Below are 19,511 nucleotides of genomic sequence, written 5' to 3'. Positions count from 1 at the left end.
AAATAAAAGGTGCCTATGGAAGGACTTCAATACCATGCCATATATAAAAGAATGGATGCCAATAAGCGACCAAAATACCCCATGAAATGACCTGTGAAATGAATGAATTTACTTACAACATCGGCTGAGGTGCATTTGAGAGCTTGACACCCTGTAGCTCGTGGCTTCCCAATGATGATCATGGTTGGGTGGTGAGTTAGCCTCCACCTCTGTTCTATTTCATTGATACATGCTACAGTTGTGGCTTCTTGAATTTCCTGCTGTCTTGCAGGCCTTCTAGGTTCTCAGAGTTGAATGGGACCTTGACTTGTGGACCTACTTCAGGATTGCGTTTTACTCTTGAATCTGCAGTTATCTTATGGAGTAGCAAGAAGCAACACATCGTTGCTCTTTCTTTAGCATAGGAGAACATCAGGGCCAGTTGTGTGGCTGAAAGATTGCTTGGATACACTGGCTTTCTAGAGTCACACTCGTTCATCATTGAGTGCAACAATGAAATCTTCTTGGCTATTGCGAATTTGATCTGGTGCTCAATGCTTGCACAAAGCACATAGAGATCCAATAACATTTTGTAATATAGGTTAGGATCCTCAGCATGGAGTTCGAGATAGTCTAATCTTTGCCCAGGGCAATGTGGTGGATCTAATGATAAAGGCTCTTCTATTGCCTTTGATTCTTTGAGACTTGGAATGGTTAGGTGTTTAAGCCTCACAGGATTGAGAGGGAACTTGAGAGCCCTAGCACTAAACCAAATGGCAGACAGCAGGGCTCCACTATTTTAGCCTTTTTTGGGGTTTTGCTGGACTTGGGCCAGTTTGTGCCTGTCCATTTGGTCATTTTAGGGTAGACTGATTGGTGCCTAACTCTTAAAGTTCTATATTTGTTTACAGGCAGCATTGCTAGCATCACACTGAGATTTAGATGGTTTTAGAGAACTTGAATAATCAAGCCTGGCAGTGTACTTCCATCCTTGGGAAGCTTTGATCTCCTTGTCAGCCCATTTGAATGTAAAACCTGTCTTCTGTAGACCATGTGGTGGAGCTGCAATCCTGGCAGCTCTCTTCATGAATCTCATGCAAGAAGACATATGAAGCTTTGTACATCATGTACACATGTCAAATGAAGCCATATCACCATAACATTTACAAGTTCAGGATCTATGAAATGGAATTTCAAAAACAATATATCCAAAGTATTGAATGCTTTCAATTTGCATACTTTTCAGGATGGACAGTTTATGCTTCTGTAATTCCAAAATTTTTTAGCGATATGTCTCCAATATTCCTTCTTATTCTTGCAATAACTGAAATATCATCAAATTATGTACATGCACATTTTTAACATAATTGAAGAAAAGCTGGTACTTCAGTACGTCATCCTATTGTTAACAGAAAAGGAAGCAGAGCCTTGAAAAAGGAGTAATTGTTGGGTCTAAGCTTTTCTTAGAGTTTTGTTTCATGTCTACAGGTTCAATTTTTCTATAGACAGTTGTAGATCTGTCAATAACCTTCTGTAAATTTTGGTCTGTTTTATTAGACAAGTTTTTTGGAGAAGCCAATCATGACAAGCTGTGTAAAGCCTAAAAAGTTCAGAAAGGATCAACTCCCTGTGCTTCTACTGCATGGGTTTGATAGGTAAAATTTAAATGATCTCTTAGATGACTTGAACTACATAATATGCTAGAGGTTGACACTACTGCATTTTCTTTGAAGCTCTTGTCTTGAGTGGAGCAAGACATACCCCCAACTTGAAAGACACAATTTGGAATGTTGGGCCGTTGACATACTTGGATGGGGATTCTCATGTTCTGGTAAAGCAACTTTAGCTGTAAAATACCCAAACAAAGTACCAGTGCTAATATATTTGAACAAAGTATGAGAACTATTTATATAACAGGATTTTATGTAAAGGACCATAGGGTTACAAGTGGAACTGATGCATCAACTTGAGGCACCTGATTTATCTTGAATGTTGTTCTGACAAGAGACGCTTATTGACAGAGGGACTGAAATCTGCTGGTGTTGCTGAAAAAAGGGAGCATTTGTATCAGGTAATATTCTCATGAATCATTAATAGGATGAGGATTTTAAGCGTACAGTGGACTGCCAATTACTAAAGGGTACATTCTTCTGCATTTAGTTTTGGCTATCTTACATACGAAAACCTGTAATTCTGGTGGGCCCCAGTCTTGGAGGAGCTATGGCAATAGATTTTTGTCTTGCTCATCCAGAAGCTGTGAGTTAAAAGTTTGAGAATTGTGTGTTCTTCCCTCTCATAGAGGTTTGTCATTGGTAGTAATTTTCTAACATGTCTTTAGGTATCAAAACTGATCCTTATCAATGCACAAGGTTATGCTGAGGGCACTGGAAGATTGGCAGTGTTGCCTAAACTTCTTGCTTACGCTGGGGTAAGCATGTCTAAAATGTGCTGATATCTTCAAACACCAATCAAAATGTTGGTTGTCTTGCATGTACTAATGAAATAATGGCATTCAATGCAGTTTTTCTTAAAAACGAAGGTCTAATGTAAAAAAGTTCTCAGAATTTCTAGAAGGTTTGGAATCCAAATGTTGAGAAAAATGGTTTGTTAAAATGGAAGGTGTTTGTTGTAACTGCTATCAAAAATGGTGTTTTATGAACAGTGATTCTTTAGAAACATTCATGAACATGTACAGAGTGTTATATGAGTGCTAGAGAAAATCATTTTAATTCTTATTTACTGTTGACAAAGTACTCTACCTGAGATATTAATGTATGGCATTCTGTTGCAGGTGCTTTTGTTGAAGAGTGTGCTATTGCGGACTTACGCTTATTTTCTTATTCATCATAGAATACAATGGAATGCAGTGATTGATCATCTAAATGTATGATAATCGGCTTTTACTTATGAGGAAGGAATTATATGCAGCAAGATTCAAGTAGCAGGTTTATCAAGATATTGTTTTAAAATGGCTTCTTTGTTAGGGATCTTGCATAGTATCACACGAGTGTCAAGAAATAATATGTAGATTCAGTGGAGGGATATTACTAAGAATAATTGTACTTTATGGCATTTGAAGGATTAGTTCAGGCTATGATTCAATAAAACTACTATCTAATCTCTACCTTTTTGTGTTTTCTGTATCCAAGTACAACTACATGCAGGAGATTATCTAACATTTTACAAGACATCCCAGATTATCTAGAGGTTAGAGAAACACAAAAGATTTTTAGTGATTGTGTGTGACAGTAAGTTGTCACCTTTGCTAGCTTTGTGTTCAATTTTTTGACCTTTGTATTGAATTATTGCCTATTCTAGGCACAAACAGGTTTGTCTTGGTCATGCCTCCCTCTTGGTGTATGGATTTGGGAGGAGTACGATCCTAGCGAGAGTAGCTTCAGTACATACCTCATCCCCTTTTCTTGATACACCACTGAATTAAGAGGTGCATTCCTAGTTTGATTGCATGAGGTACTTTCCTAGTTTGGCTGCACTATTGAGATTTTCCTCCAACTTTGTAGATCTATTCATGCTTTTCTAGTTTGACCACACTATTGATATTGTCCTCTAGCTTTGTGGATTTCCTCATGCTTTCCTAGGGAGTGACAGATTTTAACCTTACATGCAGCACGACAGATAAGATATCATTTTGCACGCGAGACAACTAGAGTGTACAATAATGCAATATGGGAAGGTTTATGGGACATGGACCCGCATCACCTCTTGGATGAGCTGACGTCAATCCTGGCAGATATACTAAATGATTATGCAGATATGCATTTTCACATAGCAGAGGTTCCCATTGCAAACTTTCAGGAAACGTAGCCGCCCAGAACAATCAGTATGATGAAGCATGTCATGAGACTAGAGCTAGAGTCGAATAGGAGATCTTACTAGGGCACATGTATACATAGCCAAGCAAAGACTCTTTCGAAGCCTAGAGTGGGGGAAGAAGTGCAGCTACTAAGCTAAGCTTGAAGATATACCAGCTATTCTTGGGTCAGGACAGCAAGAGAGCCTAAAAGAGATTCAGTAGAGATGATCATCAACCCCGATTGCATCACCTGAGCCATACATGATTCACTAGTTCTCAGTTAGTGGGTGGAGAGAGATTGGCGTAGAGCTGAGAACTGGCTGGTTTGACAAAAATGTTTTCCATACTAGACCACATATTTACACTTGAGCTATGATAGAGGAGGGATGAGTGCATGGAAAGAGGATTTACTGTTGTTTTGTAGAATATTCCAAAGCCTTTGACACTGTACCATGAGCCACAGGCATATGAGGAGACTACAAGGTATTGGACTATGAATGATATACAGTGTACAGTGGGACATATATGCTTTATATAAATCAGTGACAGGAAGAATGCGTGCACCAAAAGGGCTGTCAGACAAAGTTACCAACAATATTGGGGTGAAGCAAGTGTGAGAGTGCGCAACGGAAGAAGAAACACGAACACAGAGGGAGAGAGAGAGAAAGCAGAAAATCAAGGAAGAAAATCTGCACTAACTGAAATGAATGCTGAATACACTGAAATGGACTGATCAGTCCCTGCACGCAGCCCGAAGCGTTAGTGAGGGCACCAGATCAAGCTGATGATGACGGCAGCACCGAAGACGGAGGAAGATGACAGAGTCGGAGTGTGCACCTGCCAAAGAAGGAGGGAAGATGATAATACAACTGTCTGCCAAGTGGGAAATGGCTATAAATAGCCAAAAAACCCAAAAACTGGCCGATCTGAAATTTGAGGCCATAAATATGTCCGACCAGCATTTAATGCTGATCCGACCAGCATTTAATGATGGTAAAATGCCTGGAATGCTCAGAAAAATCCCGGAAAGGGTGGACAATGTCCGGTAGGTAAGGCAGGCTGAAGAATGCAGAAACTGCCCCGGAAAATGCACATAAAATCCCGATTGGAGGAGAAAATGCACTGAAATGCGATAAACTGAGTGCTCTAGACCAAACGAGTGATAGACAAGTCAGAGCTCCTAAAGTCCTCGTCTGAGTCAGACTGAGGCTCAGAGGCAGGAGATGACAAGGCATGATAAACATGACTGTTAACACCCTCTCTCAGAACTTGGATGTGGCGGAAGGCCAAGGGAGAAATGGATCCTGGGGTGGCAAGAGGAATGCCAAGGTCGATGAAGTCCGTCGATAAAGATTTCCGATGAAGAAACTCCTCGTGATCCTGGGAAGCCCCCTCTAAAACAGTAGGGGCCAAGAAATCCACAGCCACATCACCGAGATCGTCCCCCTCTGAAAGGGATGGGGGGTACGAGGAAACCACTGGAGGAGAGGGTGGGGGATGGGAATGTACAGAAAGAATCTCCACGACATGATTTAAGCGGTATATAGAGATGTAGATGCATGGTACATGTGGATCAAAGTGGGCAAAACTAGATCTCTCTACATATTATGTTAATACATACACATATACATGTTCACAAACATAAAAACAGACACACACACACACATACATACGTATTTTGATCGTAGTGTGATGTTTCTTTTACTGGCACACCCTACATGTCCTTATATGAGGAAATTTTGAAGTCTGCTAATATGGGAGATATACTCTTGGTCAGAGATCTTAGTACATGCATAGGACAGGAGCAAACCACTTTGTATGATATAGACAAACCCATGTATCGTGAGTGTGTAGTTGAGGACACTGGGATGCAGAGGTCAGCCTTAGATAAAAGGGAAGTGATAGAGTGTGAGACACATTTACTTGCCTTTGGGATTGCCCATGGATTAGTCATTTGTAATGGTTTGTCTCCTTGGCATAAGCGAGATGCTCTCACATGTGCTACTATAGTGGATTACTTGATGGGAACACTACCCTTGATATGGGATGCACAGAGTTTTACCATGCCAATTCAGTATTAACAGACAATGCATACCTGACGCTCTCTATGGCTTGTGGACACATGAGAGGCACACCATCCCCGTTCCAGTCTTGGTATCTTAGATTCCAGAGATGTCATTGTACATGAGACGAGCAGTCTAATTGATGGGGGACTATTGAATATGGCCCATACAGCTCTTTAGAAGAACTTACGAGGGTCTTGGCAGATACATTACACACTCCTGCAAAAATATTCATTCCTGTGTAATACAATCTCGTAGCACGTGCCTTCACGTAGTATAGTCCCTCACAATAGTTTGCATGGTAAGATCCCTACTTTCACTCATGTCTTTCACACTGTTCCTTATGCACTTGCACATTTAGTCTCTCAACCTAACATCCTGAGAAATGAGGGTTATAACTTAATACATTAAGGTTAGGGTTTACAGACAGAGTTAGTGTCAGTGCCACATTTTAACTGAATTTGCCAAAATGTCTCAAGGTTGTCTTAGTCTTTGACCCATAACTTGTAACAACAAGCAGTAGCGGTTGCTGCTCAGGTTAGGAGACAATGGACAGTCACAAATCTCAGTATGGCTTTGCCCCCGCCAGCATAAGTTTCATCACCAGCATCAGGCTTCATCCAAAACGGGACAACATCCAAGGGCTTTGAAGGTTCAGGCTGATTTTTCCCATGATTGGTATCGAACAATTCTGAGGAGATTCATTTTAGCAGAGATGTCAGAGATCTCTCCATCATAGTCCTGTCCTCAATCTTTGACAATGGCACGCAAGTCAACAGCTGTTGTACACATAGATGGCATTACTGATTTGCATATTTGGCCTTTGAATGAGTTGTATCATGAAGGATATTTTTGTATTTCTCTTTGGGTATACATCATTTGGCCTTCACTAGACATCAAACTGGCTTTCTTTTTTCTCTCTTTTGTTATAATCTCCAACACTGTAGGACAATCCCAAGGCAGTTCATTTCAGTAGACATCATGGACATGTTTAGTGTTAAATAATCAAACTTCCAGTAAATGTGCACATGTTCATAGAAATGTCAATACACCCAAAACTTATCATTTTCTAGATTTTGTTGGTGAGCCAGATGCAATGGACTGTATTAGGAAACAGGTAAATGCAATTACTGCATCCTTTTTCTAATATGAACTTTGTAGAAGATACCTCCCACCACACTAGCTGTTACTGTAAACTTTAATTACTGAAGACATTTGAGAGGCTCCACTTGGAACTGTAATGATGACATGCCCATTGGAGTTTATTACTTCTCTGCAAATTTTTTAAACATCCTCATGAAGCAGAAAAGAATGCAATTATGCTTAAGCAAGAAAATAACTATTTATTGAGCCTTTTTGACCAAGGAGATAAAACAAAGGTGACAAATTACCAAATACTAAATAAATTAGCTATGCCTCTTCAAACTTGTCTCACTGCTTTATCTATTATAACCAGGAGACTATAACTGATTTATGTGTCCCTTTCGTTAGGGTGCTTTTATTCCTTGCATTAGTGTTTTTAATCAAGCAATTGTTGCAACTACTTGAATTTGGATAGACACACTGATCATTGTCCTACTATTCATGATGTGCTGCAGGTGGGAAGACTACATTGTTGCATGCCTGGTTGGGCAGAATCTTCAGTTGATTTTATGTTAAGTGGGGGTTACAACATTGCCTCCTGTGTAACAGAGGTAACATTACTTTTGGTGGCTAGTTAGTGGTTGTAACCAAGGGCAGTGTTGAGTATGCATGATAATCTTCTCAGCTTGGGTTTATAATTCATGTTTAATTAATCAGTATGGTAACAATATATTCTCAGCGGTAAATTCCTTCTAGTGAGAGTTTTTAACATAAGGCTATGTAATAAGGCTAGCTTACCATGTACAAGGAACACCTGTGTTGTGACTTGAAGCTCTTCATCTGTAATGACCTTTCATAGCATGCTTTCACTGTTTATGACCATGTTGTCCCCAGCTTTGTGCCACCTGCGATGTTTTTTGTGTTCTAAGTTCAAAATTTATTGTTCTCTCCACAAACCGGTCACCTTGTTTTACAGCATAGGAGGATTTGCTAGATTTGGTGTCTGGATGGTAGTTTCTGGTGAGAGCTGAACATGCCGTAAAGTAAATGTTGTTATCCACAGCCCAAACATAGTCAGCCAAGCCACATTTGGCTATCCATTTTTGAGTGCTGTAATGTGTGTTGACCAAGCCTTTCAGATTGATCAGAAGCCGGAATCGTAGTAGTCCTTCACTGTTTATGACCATGTCAGCCCCACCTTTGTGCCACCTGCGATGTTTTCTATGTCCTATTGTATTTGCTTATTTTAGCTTTTATTCCAAGAGTTTCTTCTATCAATTGTGGACTAAGCTCAAAATTTACTATCCTCTCCACAAACCGCTCACTTTGTTTTTCAACATTGGAGAATTTTGCTAGATTTGGTGTTTGGAATGTAGTTTTTTATGAGATCTGAACATGGCATAAAGTGAACGTTTTTAACCACAACCCGGACATAGTCAGCCAAACCATATTTGGCTATCAATTCTTGAGTGCTCTGATATGTGTTGACCAAGCCTTCCAGATTGGTTAGAAGACAGAATTGTAGCAGTTTTACTCCCCACATGCTTTCCTGTACATCAAAATCCAGCCTTCGTTGCATGGTGAATGCTGGCTTGTCCTCATTGAGGGGGTCCCTGATCAGTATAGGGCAAGGAATGGGTAACATTGGGGAACAGGGCCCTACCGGCCTATGATATACAAAAAAGAATTAACAATAATTAGAATTATTCACAATGGAAAAAATAAAGTACAATTCACTTGCTGCTTTTTCTTTCTTGATTCTATAAGAATACATACATTCTACACATATATTCATGTGCATAATATCTCATTCATGTGAGATAGTAGAAACAAATGAATACTCTACTGCCAGCCTTGAGCTCCTTGTGTTCCCATGCATATCACTTTGCCTTACAGTTGCTACACTCGCCTGCTTGGTCTCACTCTTGGTCTTCTTCTCCCGCTCTGCCTCTCTGGGCAGTTGACAGGCCCCCTGATAGAGATGACAGATGGCTAGGAGATCAAACGCAAGGTTTCAACAGATCCACACCAGAGAAAACACAGCAGTTTCAAACCTGCAGACGGTCATACACAGCAAATGAAGCACCAATAGCTAGTGAGCTGGTCATCTGATACGATGTGAGAGTGCACAATGGAAGGGGAGCAAGAAACACAAAGCACAAACACAGATACAATGAATAGAGAACTCAAGAATGAATCATGAATAGGCAATGGAGTCCCATAGATGAAAGCACGAGAACAAAGATACAATACCACCAAGGTAACCAGCACACAAAGTGAGCAGAAGTGCCTTTAGTTTCCCTCTCTCCAAATGCAAGATGATGCAATGAGCATGGTTCTAAAGTACAATACGATATTCTCTCCTAAAAGCTACTTAAAACCTAAAAATTTTTGACAATAAAAGATAGAGAAGTTGTTTGAATCTCAATTAAGTTGGTACCTCATGGTACTAATACATATGGTATAGTAACTATAGTATGGTATAGTATGAAGCCTTTTGTATATGGTGCTAGTGCAACTATGGTGCCAATAACCTTCGTCGATCTGACAGCTCCCTACCTGTCGCGTCGCATCTGCTGCCCCCGCCCTTGCCGTTTCTCTCGCGCCAAGCCCCGCCGTTCCTGCCTGCGCCTGACCTTGCCCCGCTCTTTGCCCTTGCTGGCTCCTGTCCGTAGCCCGTAGCATGCCTGCCGTTGTGTTGCGAACACCCCCCTGCCTATGCCTGACAAAGAGGTCCAGAGACGACAAAGAGGGAGACAACAGGGGGAGCCGCAGCCAGCTCCTTAGACACAGCCTTGGTAGCAGGGAGTAGGAGGGTAAGCGACGCCCCCCCGGTAGAGCACTCCGCAACCCCCCCCTGCCCGCCCCACTTGGCAGAGGACCGCATTCCCCCACATCCACCACCTATGCCACAAACTACCTCACTTGAGATTCCCCCTCCCCCCCCCCCCCCACCCGCCACGTGCCTCTGACCACCCCACCATCCCTCGATCTTCTTTCCCCCCCACCACCTCCCCTGCCAAGAACCCCCCTTGATCCGCACCCGGTACAGTTGATCCCCCCCCCCAAACCCACCCCCGCTTCTCCCACAGGAGGTGATGAGCCACACATGCTTACATCCTCCTCGCACCAGCAATCTTGCCCTCCCCACACAGCCACAAGCTCATTTTCCCTTGCCGCCCGTTACACTTTCCCGAGATAGGCGCAACTATTACCATAGGAGTTCTTCTGCAGTGGCCCATGGTCCTACCTGAGATTTGCGGAGCACGGAGAGTTCCCACTACCTTTGGAGGTGGGATTTTCGTGGTTCGTAAGTCAAGGAGGGGCAAGTCCATCTACTAGCACCACTGGATGGACCAAACTACCCCTTTTTCCTTTAGTCCTCTCACTCAGGGGATTGGACGACGACATAGATAGAGGAGGAGGTGAAGAGTCGGGTGGCGGATCACATCTCCTAGTGGATGGGAGAAAAAGGACTAGCACTGTTTGCACAGCAGTGGCCAGGTTGCATGATGGATATTAACTGGTGGGTTGGTGTCGAGGTCCCACACTTGAGCATTATCTTTCGAGCCCCTCCACAGTAGAGAGCTCTAATGGATGTGATCGAGTGGCCCCTGGCATAGGCAGCCCGTTTCTACCAGTGTATAGAGTCACAACTCTCAACATGGTTGATAGATGCATTGGTAGTACTACCTGGAGCATCTATCACCCCTATGGTCCACCATGGGGGGAGTTCGTCGTCCAGGCCTGTGGCAAAGCTTACTTGCATGTCCCATAGTTCTTCCTCCTCATTAGCAGCTTCCACATCGAATAGAAGCCTGTTTGGTCAGTCACAGGTTTCCCTGCCTTGCATCTTGGAATGTGAATAGTCTCCAGTACAATGGGGCACGTGGTTCTAGGGAGTTGATTGTTCGATAGGAGTTGCAGCCGGCCCTTGCAGGACGGATAGACATCCTACTTCTGCAGGAGCACAAGCTCACCCCCGCCCAAGCCCATCGGGTAGGGAAGGTTCTCCCAGGTAGGTCACACATCTACTGGGAGTACGCCATTGGTACCCACGGCAAGAGTGGAGGTGTATGCACCTCTGTTGGCCCGAGCCTTACCGCCTGCATATGGGATCATGGAGCGATTGTGGCAAGGAGGGTTCTATGAGTCAGGTTGGATATTGGGGACTTTTGTCTCGGAGTCCTCAATGTCTATGCCCCCACTGAGATCAGGGCACATAGGTTCTGGGTGGAGATTACAGGAGGACTCCCAGAGGTGGACTCTTGGATTGTTAGAGGAGACTTCAACAACCTCGAGGCCTTAAAGGACCATCAGGGTAGAGGCAGAAACTATAGGGCATGGTTGGGGAGAAGTAGGAGGCATGGGAGGTCTTCCTACTGGCAGTAGGAGCTCGCAATGCTTGGAAAGACCCAGCTTTCCATAGGAGAGAAAGATCGTTAGAATTCTCGTGGGGATACATGTAGCTAGGTGGAGTTTTGCTAAAGCGGTTGCATAGGTTCTATGTGGGAGAGTGGGGATGCTCTTGCAGAGGCCAGATAGGGCAGTTGGTTGGCACCACTCTGTCCAATCACTGCTCGGTCCTGGGCACTGAAGGGGGACACAATGTGCAGGGAGTTCTTTCAAGCACACAAGCCCCACACCTCAGGAGAGCAGATACACAGCCTTCGGGATCAGTATGGGAGGATTCGCTCTAGCCCAGATGAGGTGATGGAGATTGCCACCGGCTACTACATACGCCTTTTAGAGCAGGAGACATCCTCAGCCAGAGGACAGCATTGCAGACAGCAGGTCTGGGATCACATCCCGTCCCTCGTCAGAGAGATGGGACGCTCCCTCCTAGCCCCCTGCACAGAGAAGGAATTAGAGGAGGCTTTCCACATATAGGACTGGCAGAAATGCCCGGGAGAGGATGACCTCTCTAAGGCCTTCTTCACCACCTTTCTGGAGGTAGTGAAGGACCCCTTACTGCTGGCTTTCTAGGAGATTTTCAGTTTAGGTCGGATGCCAGGGAGTTTATCGGCAGGTCTTATCAGTCTCCTCCCCAAAGGGGGAGACCGGTTGGAGCTATCCTAGTGGAGACCGATCACCTTGTTGCCAGTTGCCTATAAGGCACTGGCATAGATGATTGGTAGGCGACTCTGTCCCCGTGCTCCCAGACATCATTCATGACACACAGATAGGCTTTATCAAGGATAGGAGCATCCTAGACAATGTCTTTACCTTCTTTGAGGCGACATAGTGGGCCCAACACAATGGTTAGGGATTGGCTATATTACTCTTGGATTTTGAGAAAGCCTATGACAGGGTGGACTGGGAATTCTTGGAGGGAACTATGGAGAGGTTGGGCTTTCGCCAAGCATGGATCCATGGGGTCTTTGCACTCTATAGATCGGCTACCAGTAGGATTCTCATAGGTGGTAGGTGAGGGGAGGAGTTTCGGCTGGAGAGATCTGTACGGCAAGGCTGCCCATCGGCCCCGTATCTATTCTTACTCTTTGCAGAGGCGATATCTCACCTCTTGAGATCATGAGTGAGTGCATTATGTGGCCTCTGACTTCTAGTGAGAGAGGAGAGGGAGCTGTTAGACTCAGAGTATGTAGATGATACAACACTTTACATAGAGAATGATGAGTTGATGCTGGAGAGAGTGAGACTAGCTCTCAAGGTGTTCTGTACTGTAGTAGGAGCGAAAATCAACTGGCGGAAGTGGGTTGGTTTCCTTATAGACCCAGAATCTAGTACGGAGTGGGGCATCCACTTGGGATTTAGATGGGTGTGTAGAGGGAAGACCGTACGCTACCTAGGGTTCCAGGTGGGACTTGACATTACCCCCTCCTAGCAGTTTCTCCCAGTCCTCGACTCTATTCGGAGGAAGTTGACCTATTGGAGTATTGCTCGTCTCTCCCTAGTGGGTTGAGCCCTGGAACTAGGTCCTCATAGCGACGGCTTGGTGCATCGCCTCATGTTGGTGCTTCTCCTCGTCCTGTGTTGCTCAGCTTCATCGCCTAGTGCGGAATTTCCTTTGGGCTAGGTTAGACAATTCCAGGGACTCTTGGACCAAGGTGGCATCGGCGACCATCGTCCGGCATCGGTCAGAGGGAGGGCTTGGGATCATTGACCCAAAGTATCAGAGTATGGCCCTTTTGGGCAAGCTTGTAGTCCACGGTCTCACACCAAGAGAGCAGACCTGGAAGGTCCTACTACAGGAGGGTCTCCAGCAGGAGTGTAGACCGAGGCTTGGCCGGGATTGGAGACCGTCCTTGAGATGGATCTTCACGACGGCCCAGAACATGCCTCCCAGATCCCCCTTCCTACGTAGCTTACTTTGTGTGTGGTAGGGCCTCCATAAGGCCCTAATTCAGAGCCCTCCAGGTTGCCAGGAGAAGATAGACCATCAGCCGGTGATCTGGAACCCCCAAGCCAAAGATCAGGAGGGGGTACAGATCGGCAAGCTCCCCTACATCCAATGGGTTGGTTGAGAGGCCGGCCCGACTCGCACCATTAGGACCTAGCGGGAGGTGTACAGGTTGGTGGACGAGGAGGTGTTGTAGTGGGCATCAGGTTGCCAGAGAGGAGTTGAGTTGAGGAGAAGGGAGATTGACGCAACAATACCTTAGGAGTGGCTTGGCCCTTGATACAAGAGTCGATAGAGCTCAGGGAGGTATGGGCCGCTAAGTTTTCACTAACAAGTACCCTTCTACAGGTGGCAGGTAGAGTGGGCGGCGCCCCGCATGGGACTTTCTTCACCGTTTAGGAGGGGGGGCGTCTGGCCCTTGACAGAGGGCACCAAGATGAGGGGATAGCTGTCCTTTCGTGGAGGAGGATTCGGGTGGTGGGTCTTCAGGGGAAGACATGGCGACTAGACCCCTATGTTTTCTTGGAGGAGCTTCGAGAGTGATGCCTCTGGATTTGGGTTGGCAAACCACTTGATGAGTTGGAGTGGGATCCAAGAGAGTGGCTATGGCCGGCCACTGCAGTCGCCAAGAAGCCATTGAGGTTTTTGGAGTACACAGCCAGGATTGGTAGACGCATGCTGATGCAGGAGGACATGGACTGGGCGCTATCGCGTAGCAGGTACTGGGCGGAGCACAACATTACGAATGCTTTTCGACGGACTTTCTAGCGCCGCCTATGGGACAGTTGAGGCCAAGGAGAGTATTGTATTTCATATGGCTGGTGGCACATGGAGGCTTGGTGGTAGGGAGTTAGCCCAGATGCATAAGGATGGAGGATGTAAACACTGCACACAACAACTTTTGGGAACTCCAAAGCACTGTCTCTGGTCGTGTGAGGCGGCGTACCTAGTGTTGAGAGGAGCATGCCACATCCTCTGCCGTATAGCACCTTGCCTTGGATGTATCTCATGGGGAGCTTTCTAGTGGTAGGCAGTCAGCCAGGGTCACCACCTTCTGTATGAGGTTGGAATGTAGGACACGATCTTCCTTATTGAGGCTGGGTCGTGCGCAATAGCTGGCTTGGAGGCTCTACCCATCCACCAGGCACAGGAGCCCACAACAGACCGCTTTGAGGTGTGGGAGATTGTAGGGAGTCTCATTGGATGGCATATCTGGAAGACGCAGTGTCAGGAGGTTTTTGAAGGAGAGAGACTTTCTATACAGGTGACTTTGGCAGAGCTCTGGACCTCCATCATCCACTCCCTTCGCGGCCAATGGGACCAGGTGCAGGGCGAGTCTCGAGCTCGTCAGGAGCTCCGTCTTCACTTCATATGCACTTGGGGCTGTCAGGACTTGTTTTTCATGATGCAGGCAGGCAGCCCCAAATGGCGATACACCCCCCCTCCATGGCTTCTTGCTTCCATCCCCCCCTAGACCGCCTTGAGAGGCCTATATATTTGATATTTCTGTGACTCTGTATCAGCTCTAGCTAGTCTATTGAGCAAGAGCACTTCTTTGTATTCAAGGTTTTTTGAAGTAATATAATTAGCCATACTTTACTTGCAAAAAAAAAAAAAAAAAAAAAAACAAACAAACAAACTATGCTGCCAATGAGGTGAGGAAACCTATATTTAGGCGACAATGTGAGAGACTTGAGAGGACAAATCACTCAATAATCAGCAAGTTTCCCATAAATGCAGCTGCCTAGTTGCCTACAAAAGCCTAATAAAATGCACACTAAATACAGTGCTGATACCCATGACATGCATAAAACTAACAGTAGAGAGTGCTGGGGCACTGGATTCTCATGCTTACACAAGAGAAGGGGAAGTAGAGAGAAGAATTTGCACACACAGAAAAAAAACTAGGCTGAAGATGGCATCACTTGCTATTGGTACCATATAAGGAAGAACAATAGTCAAAGTTAAAGCTGATGGTGCTTGAAAATTGACCTCAAGAGAGAATCCACTAGCTCCATATCATGCTAGTGAGAATGTGCATGTATGTTTGATCTTGGGCCTTGAGAGAGGACACTATCCCCATCTCTATGCTAGACAAGTTGCCCACAAGTTGTGAAGGTGTAGCCACCAAGTTATGCTTGCACACAGCCCAAAGCATTAGCGAGGGCACTAGATCAGGCTGATGATGATGGTAGCACCAAGCATGGACAGTTGGAGTGTTGGAATGTGCACATGCAAAGGAAGATTGAAGACTGAAGAGTGTGTGTGTTTGCCAAGTGGGGGGATTGGCTATAAATAGCCAAATCACCAAAGAACTGGCTACCTGCTCCTATAGGGGCCATAAATGCTGGCTGACCAGCATTTAATGTTGGTCAATGAAGGGAAAAATGCCAGAAAAATAGGGGTGACTCTAGAAAAATTCCAAATAACAATGACAATGTCTGGTAGGTGTGGGCAAACTGTGGAAAGTAGTAATTAGCCTAGGAATGCACACAAGAAGCCAACAAACCAAGAAAACACACCTACACTACCAAAGCTTCTATGTCTTTGTTAGACTTTGACAGGAGCTCACAACCAAGAGATAAGAGACTGACATAACTAACATAGGCAGGTCAATAGACACTTCACTGCATTGTTTAGCAGTCTTCCTCCATGATCAAGTTCTTTATGCGATCTACACTTTTTTATCTTCTTCATGCTCAACGCTTTGAGGATAAAGCTTCTTCATGCGAGGATGGTCTGTAATGAAGGATAAATACTCATGAAAATAGTTTCAAGAGATCTCTATTAGCCTTTGGAGGAGACAACTATTGGGGAAAATATGAGTGACATTAGTGGATTTAGGGATGAGTATAAAAGGGCACTTTGTGCTATTGCAAAGGTCTTTTTGCTCATTTGGCAAACATCAAGACTTCAGCTTAGCATTAGCATTAAAACTTGTACTAGACCATCCGACTAACTGTTTCCATGTAGAGGTGAAGACGAAAGCTTTTGCTTGTCATGTTGCTGCCCCGCCATCACGCCCAGCTGCACTCCCCGATTTCCTTGCCTTGTTCCCCCCCGTCACGCCAAGCAATCCTCCTCCCCTCATCGCGTTGCACCTGCCCCTCCCGCCAACAATCCTCCTCCCGTCGCACTACGCCTCCCCCTCTTGCCAGCATCCCTCCCCCCCCCCCCCCCCCAACACACACACACACACACAAGTTGCTTTCTCCATCTACAACAACACCCCCTCTCCGGTAGCACAACAGTGTGATTGGTAGGTTTTCAGAAGAGACTTACAATGGAAACCTCTAGAGACTTGCAATGGAAACCTCTAGTCACACGCCGGTGCATTCTATGAGTGTCCCCAATCAAACACCTTACGCATCGTTTCTCTGAGAGGAATAGCTCTTAGCCATCCGTGCCACAGAGTTGGAGCTGAAAGAAACAACGATCTTTGGTCAGGTCGTAGGACACTCTCCATCTAGGGCCCAACTTCGGGATTGGCTTCACTCCACGTTGCGCATTGGTACAATGCAAATCGTGGAGGCAGTTCTCATGGTTCAAGGGATCTTTATGGTCCGACTCACCTCGGCGGATGCATCGTGAGCTAGTGGATAGCTCATCTTATGCATCCATGAAGGGGGTCATCCACATGGTTCCCTGGTACAGTGGCTTCATAGTGGAGGAATTCGCACTCCACAATAGGTTTCTTAGACATCCGGTCACCTTACTATTCCTAGATTGGCGGTAGAGTATCGTTAGTTAGTGGAGGACTTTGGACAGCTCTTTAGCACAGTTATTTTTGCCTCCTTCGTAGATGCAGTGACAGCCATAGGAGTCCCAAAGATACGGGTGACTGTGAAAGATACATACCAAAGTTTCTGGAGATTGAGGTAGGCAGACACTCCTTCAGGCAGTAGGTTATTGTGACTAGGCAGCCAGGCCAGTGTCTGCAATGCCATGACTTTGGGCATTAGGCAGCAGATTGCATGCGCTTTGGAGCCAAGGCGGCTCCGCCGACAGGCCTGTACATGGATGTTGACAGCTTTACATGGGTCCAGCAACGACAGAGAGGGAGATGGCAGGGGGGGCCTCAGTGCCCATTAGATACGACCATGGCAGCAAAGAGTAGGAGGGCTAGCCGACAGACCCCCAGTAGAGCACCCCACAGCCCCCCCCAACTCATCCCACCCGGCAGGATGACAGACCTTCACATCCACCACCCACGGAGGTGTCACAGGCTCCCCACCCACCCGAGACCCAAGATCCCACACCCCCCCTCCCCCCCATGGATCTCCCCCTAACCCTAACCCATAGCCTCCCCCTTCCAGGGCAACCGGCCCTCCCCACACCTGCCCCATACCTCTGATCACCCCACCATCCCTCGATCTTCCTCCTCCCTACCATCCCCCCCGCCGATCAGTCCCCCTAATCCTCACCCAGTACAGGGCCACCGGCCCTCCCTACACCTGCCCCATACCTTCGATCACCCCACCATCCCTCGATCTTCCTCCTCCCTACCATCCCCCCACCAATGAGTCCCCCTAATCCTCACTCAATTTCCCCCCCCCCCCCCCCACCCCAACAGGAGGTGACGAGCCTTATATGCCTATATCCTCCCCTCACCAGTAGCCTAGCCCTCCCCTCCCTCTCCCTACATAGTCACCAACTCATCTATCCCTGTTGCCCGTCACACTTTCCCGAGATAGGCGCAACTGCCACCACAGGAGTTCTTCCGCAGTGATCCGTGGTCCTACTTGAGAGTTGCGAAGCACTGAGAGTTTCCACTACCTTTGGAGGTGGGAATCTTCATGGTCTGCAAGTCATAGAGCGGTAAGGTCCATTTACTAGCACCACCAGATGGACCAAACTATGTTTTCTTCCTTCAGATCTCTCATTTAGGAGACTGGATGATGACACACATAAAGGAGGAGGTGAAGGGCCAGGTGGCAGACCACATCTCCCAGTGGATGGGAGAAGGAGGACTAGCACTCTTTTCCTAGCAGTGGCAAGGTTGCATGATGGACATTAATTGGTGGGCTGGAGTTGAGGTCCCATATCTGAGCATTATTTTTCGAGCTCCTCCATAGTGGAGAGCACCGATGGATGTGATTGAGTGGTCCTTGGTAGAGTCACATCTCTTAGCCTGGCTGATAGATGCCCTGGTGGTACTGCCTGGAGCATCTATTACCCCCATGGTCCGCACCATGGGGGAATGAAGTTTACCTTCCAGACCTGTGGCAAAGTGTATTTGCATGCCCCATAGCTCTTCTTCTTCATCAGTAGCTTCCACACCAAACAGATGCTTGTTCGGTCAGTCACAAGTTTCCCTATGAGTCTATATCTAGCATCCTAGAATGTGAATAGCCTCCACTACAGTGGGGCATATGGTTCTAGGAAGTTGATTTTTCGGCAGGAGTTGCAGCTTGCCCTTGTCGGACGGATCGACATCTTACTTCTCTAGGAGCACAAGCTCACCCATGCCCAAGCCCATCAGATAGGGAAGGTACTCCTAGGCAGTTCCCATACCTACTAGGAGTATTCCATCATTGCCCATGGCAGGAGTGGAGGTGTATGTACCTCTATTGGCCCGAGCCTCACCGCTTGTGTACGTGACCACAGGACGATTGTGGCAGGGAGGGTCCTATGGATCAAATTGGATATTGGGGACTCGTGCCTTGGAGTCCTCAATGTTTATGCCCCTATTGAGGTTAGGGCACACAGCAGGTTCTGGGTGGAGATCGCAGAAGGAGGACTCCCAGAGGTGGACTCCTGTTGGAGGAGACTTCAACAACCTAGAGGCCTTAGAGGACCAGCAGGGTAGAGGCAGAGATTACCAGGGTATGGCAGGGGAGGAGTAGGAGGCATGGGAGGTCTTCGTCCTTGCAGTAGGAGCACACGATGCATGGCAAAAGCCAGCTTTCCATAGGAGGGAGAGGTTGTTGGACTTCTCTTAGTGGGGATATAGGCGGCTGGGCAGAGCTCTTCTGGAGCGGTTGGACAGGTTCTATGTGGGAGAGTGGGGGTGCTCTTGCAGAGGCCAGGTAGGGCAGTTGGCTAGCACCACTTTGTCTGATCACTACCCGGTCCTCCTTACACTTGATGCTCTAGTTTTAGACTTGGACATGCGATCCTGCCAGATCCTTGACTTGATCTACAGGAGGGAGGAGGTGAGGAGGCTGATTAAGTAGCTTTGGACTAGGGAGTGGGATAGGAGGAACCGAAT

General features: G+C 46.3%; 1 protein-coding gene across 3 annotated transcripts in view; it reads left to right on the top strand.

Moving 5' to 3' along the window:
- The window catches only part of LOC148030745 (alpha/beta hydrolase domain-containing protein VTE7-like), a 43,518-nt gene that overhangs the window by 1,885 nt on the left and 22,122 nt on the right, over positions 1 to 19,511 (top strand). For 2 of the 3 annotated variants that reach the window (XR_015691798.1, XM_087684254.1), the window contains exons 2-8: positions 1,537 to 1,634; positions 1,713 to 1,810; positions 2,001 to 2,050; positions 2,140 to 2,235; positions 2,318 to 2,407; positions 2,771 to 2,863; positions 7,455 to 7,550. Coding sequence is in view for 2 of the 3 variants with exons in the window: in XM_087684254.1 (XP_087540380.1) it covers positions 1,537 to 1,634; positions 1,713 to 1,810; positions 2,001 to 2,050; positions 2,140 to 2,235; positions 2,318 to 2,407; positions 2,771 to 2,863; positions 7,455 to 7,550 (621 nt within the window). In the remaining variant the exon portion in view is untranslated. The remainder of the gene's footprint in view (positions 1 to 1,536; positions 1,635 to 1,712; positions 1,811 to 2,000; positions 2,051 to 2,139; positions 2,236 to 2,317; positions 2,408 to 2,770; positions 2,864 to 7,454; positions 7,551 to 19,511) is intronic. The other variant, XM_087684255.1, reaches the window with a different exon arrangement.

This window comes from Lygodium microphyllum, chromosome 9 (genome assembly GCF_053477565.2).
Source record: "Lygodium microphyllum isolate KBCC chromosome 9, Lygodium_microphyllum_v1.1.10, whole genome shotgun sequence".
Taxonomy (NCBI): Eukaryota; Viridiplantae; Streptophyta; class Polypodiopsida; order Schizaeales; family Lygodiaceae; genus Lygodium; species Lygodium microphyllum.
Note: the sequence above shows the minus strand (reverse complement) of the source record. Positions and strands in the feature narration are given on the sequence as shown.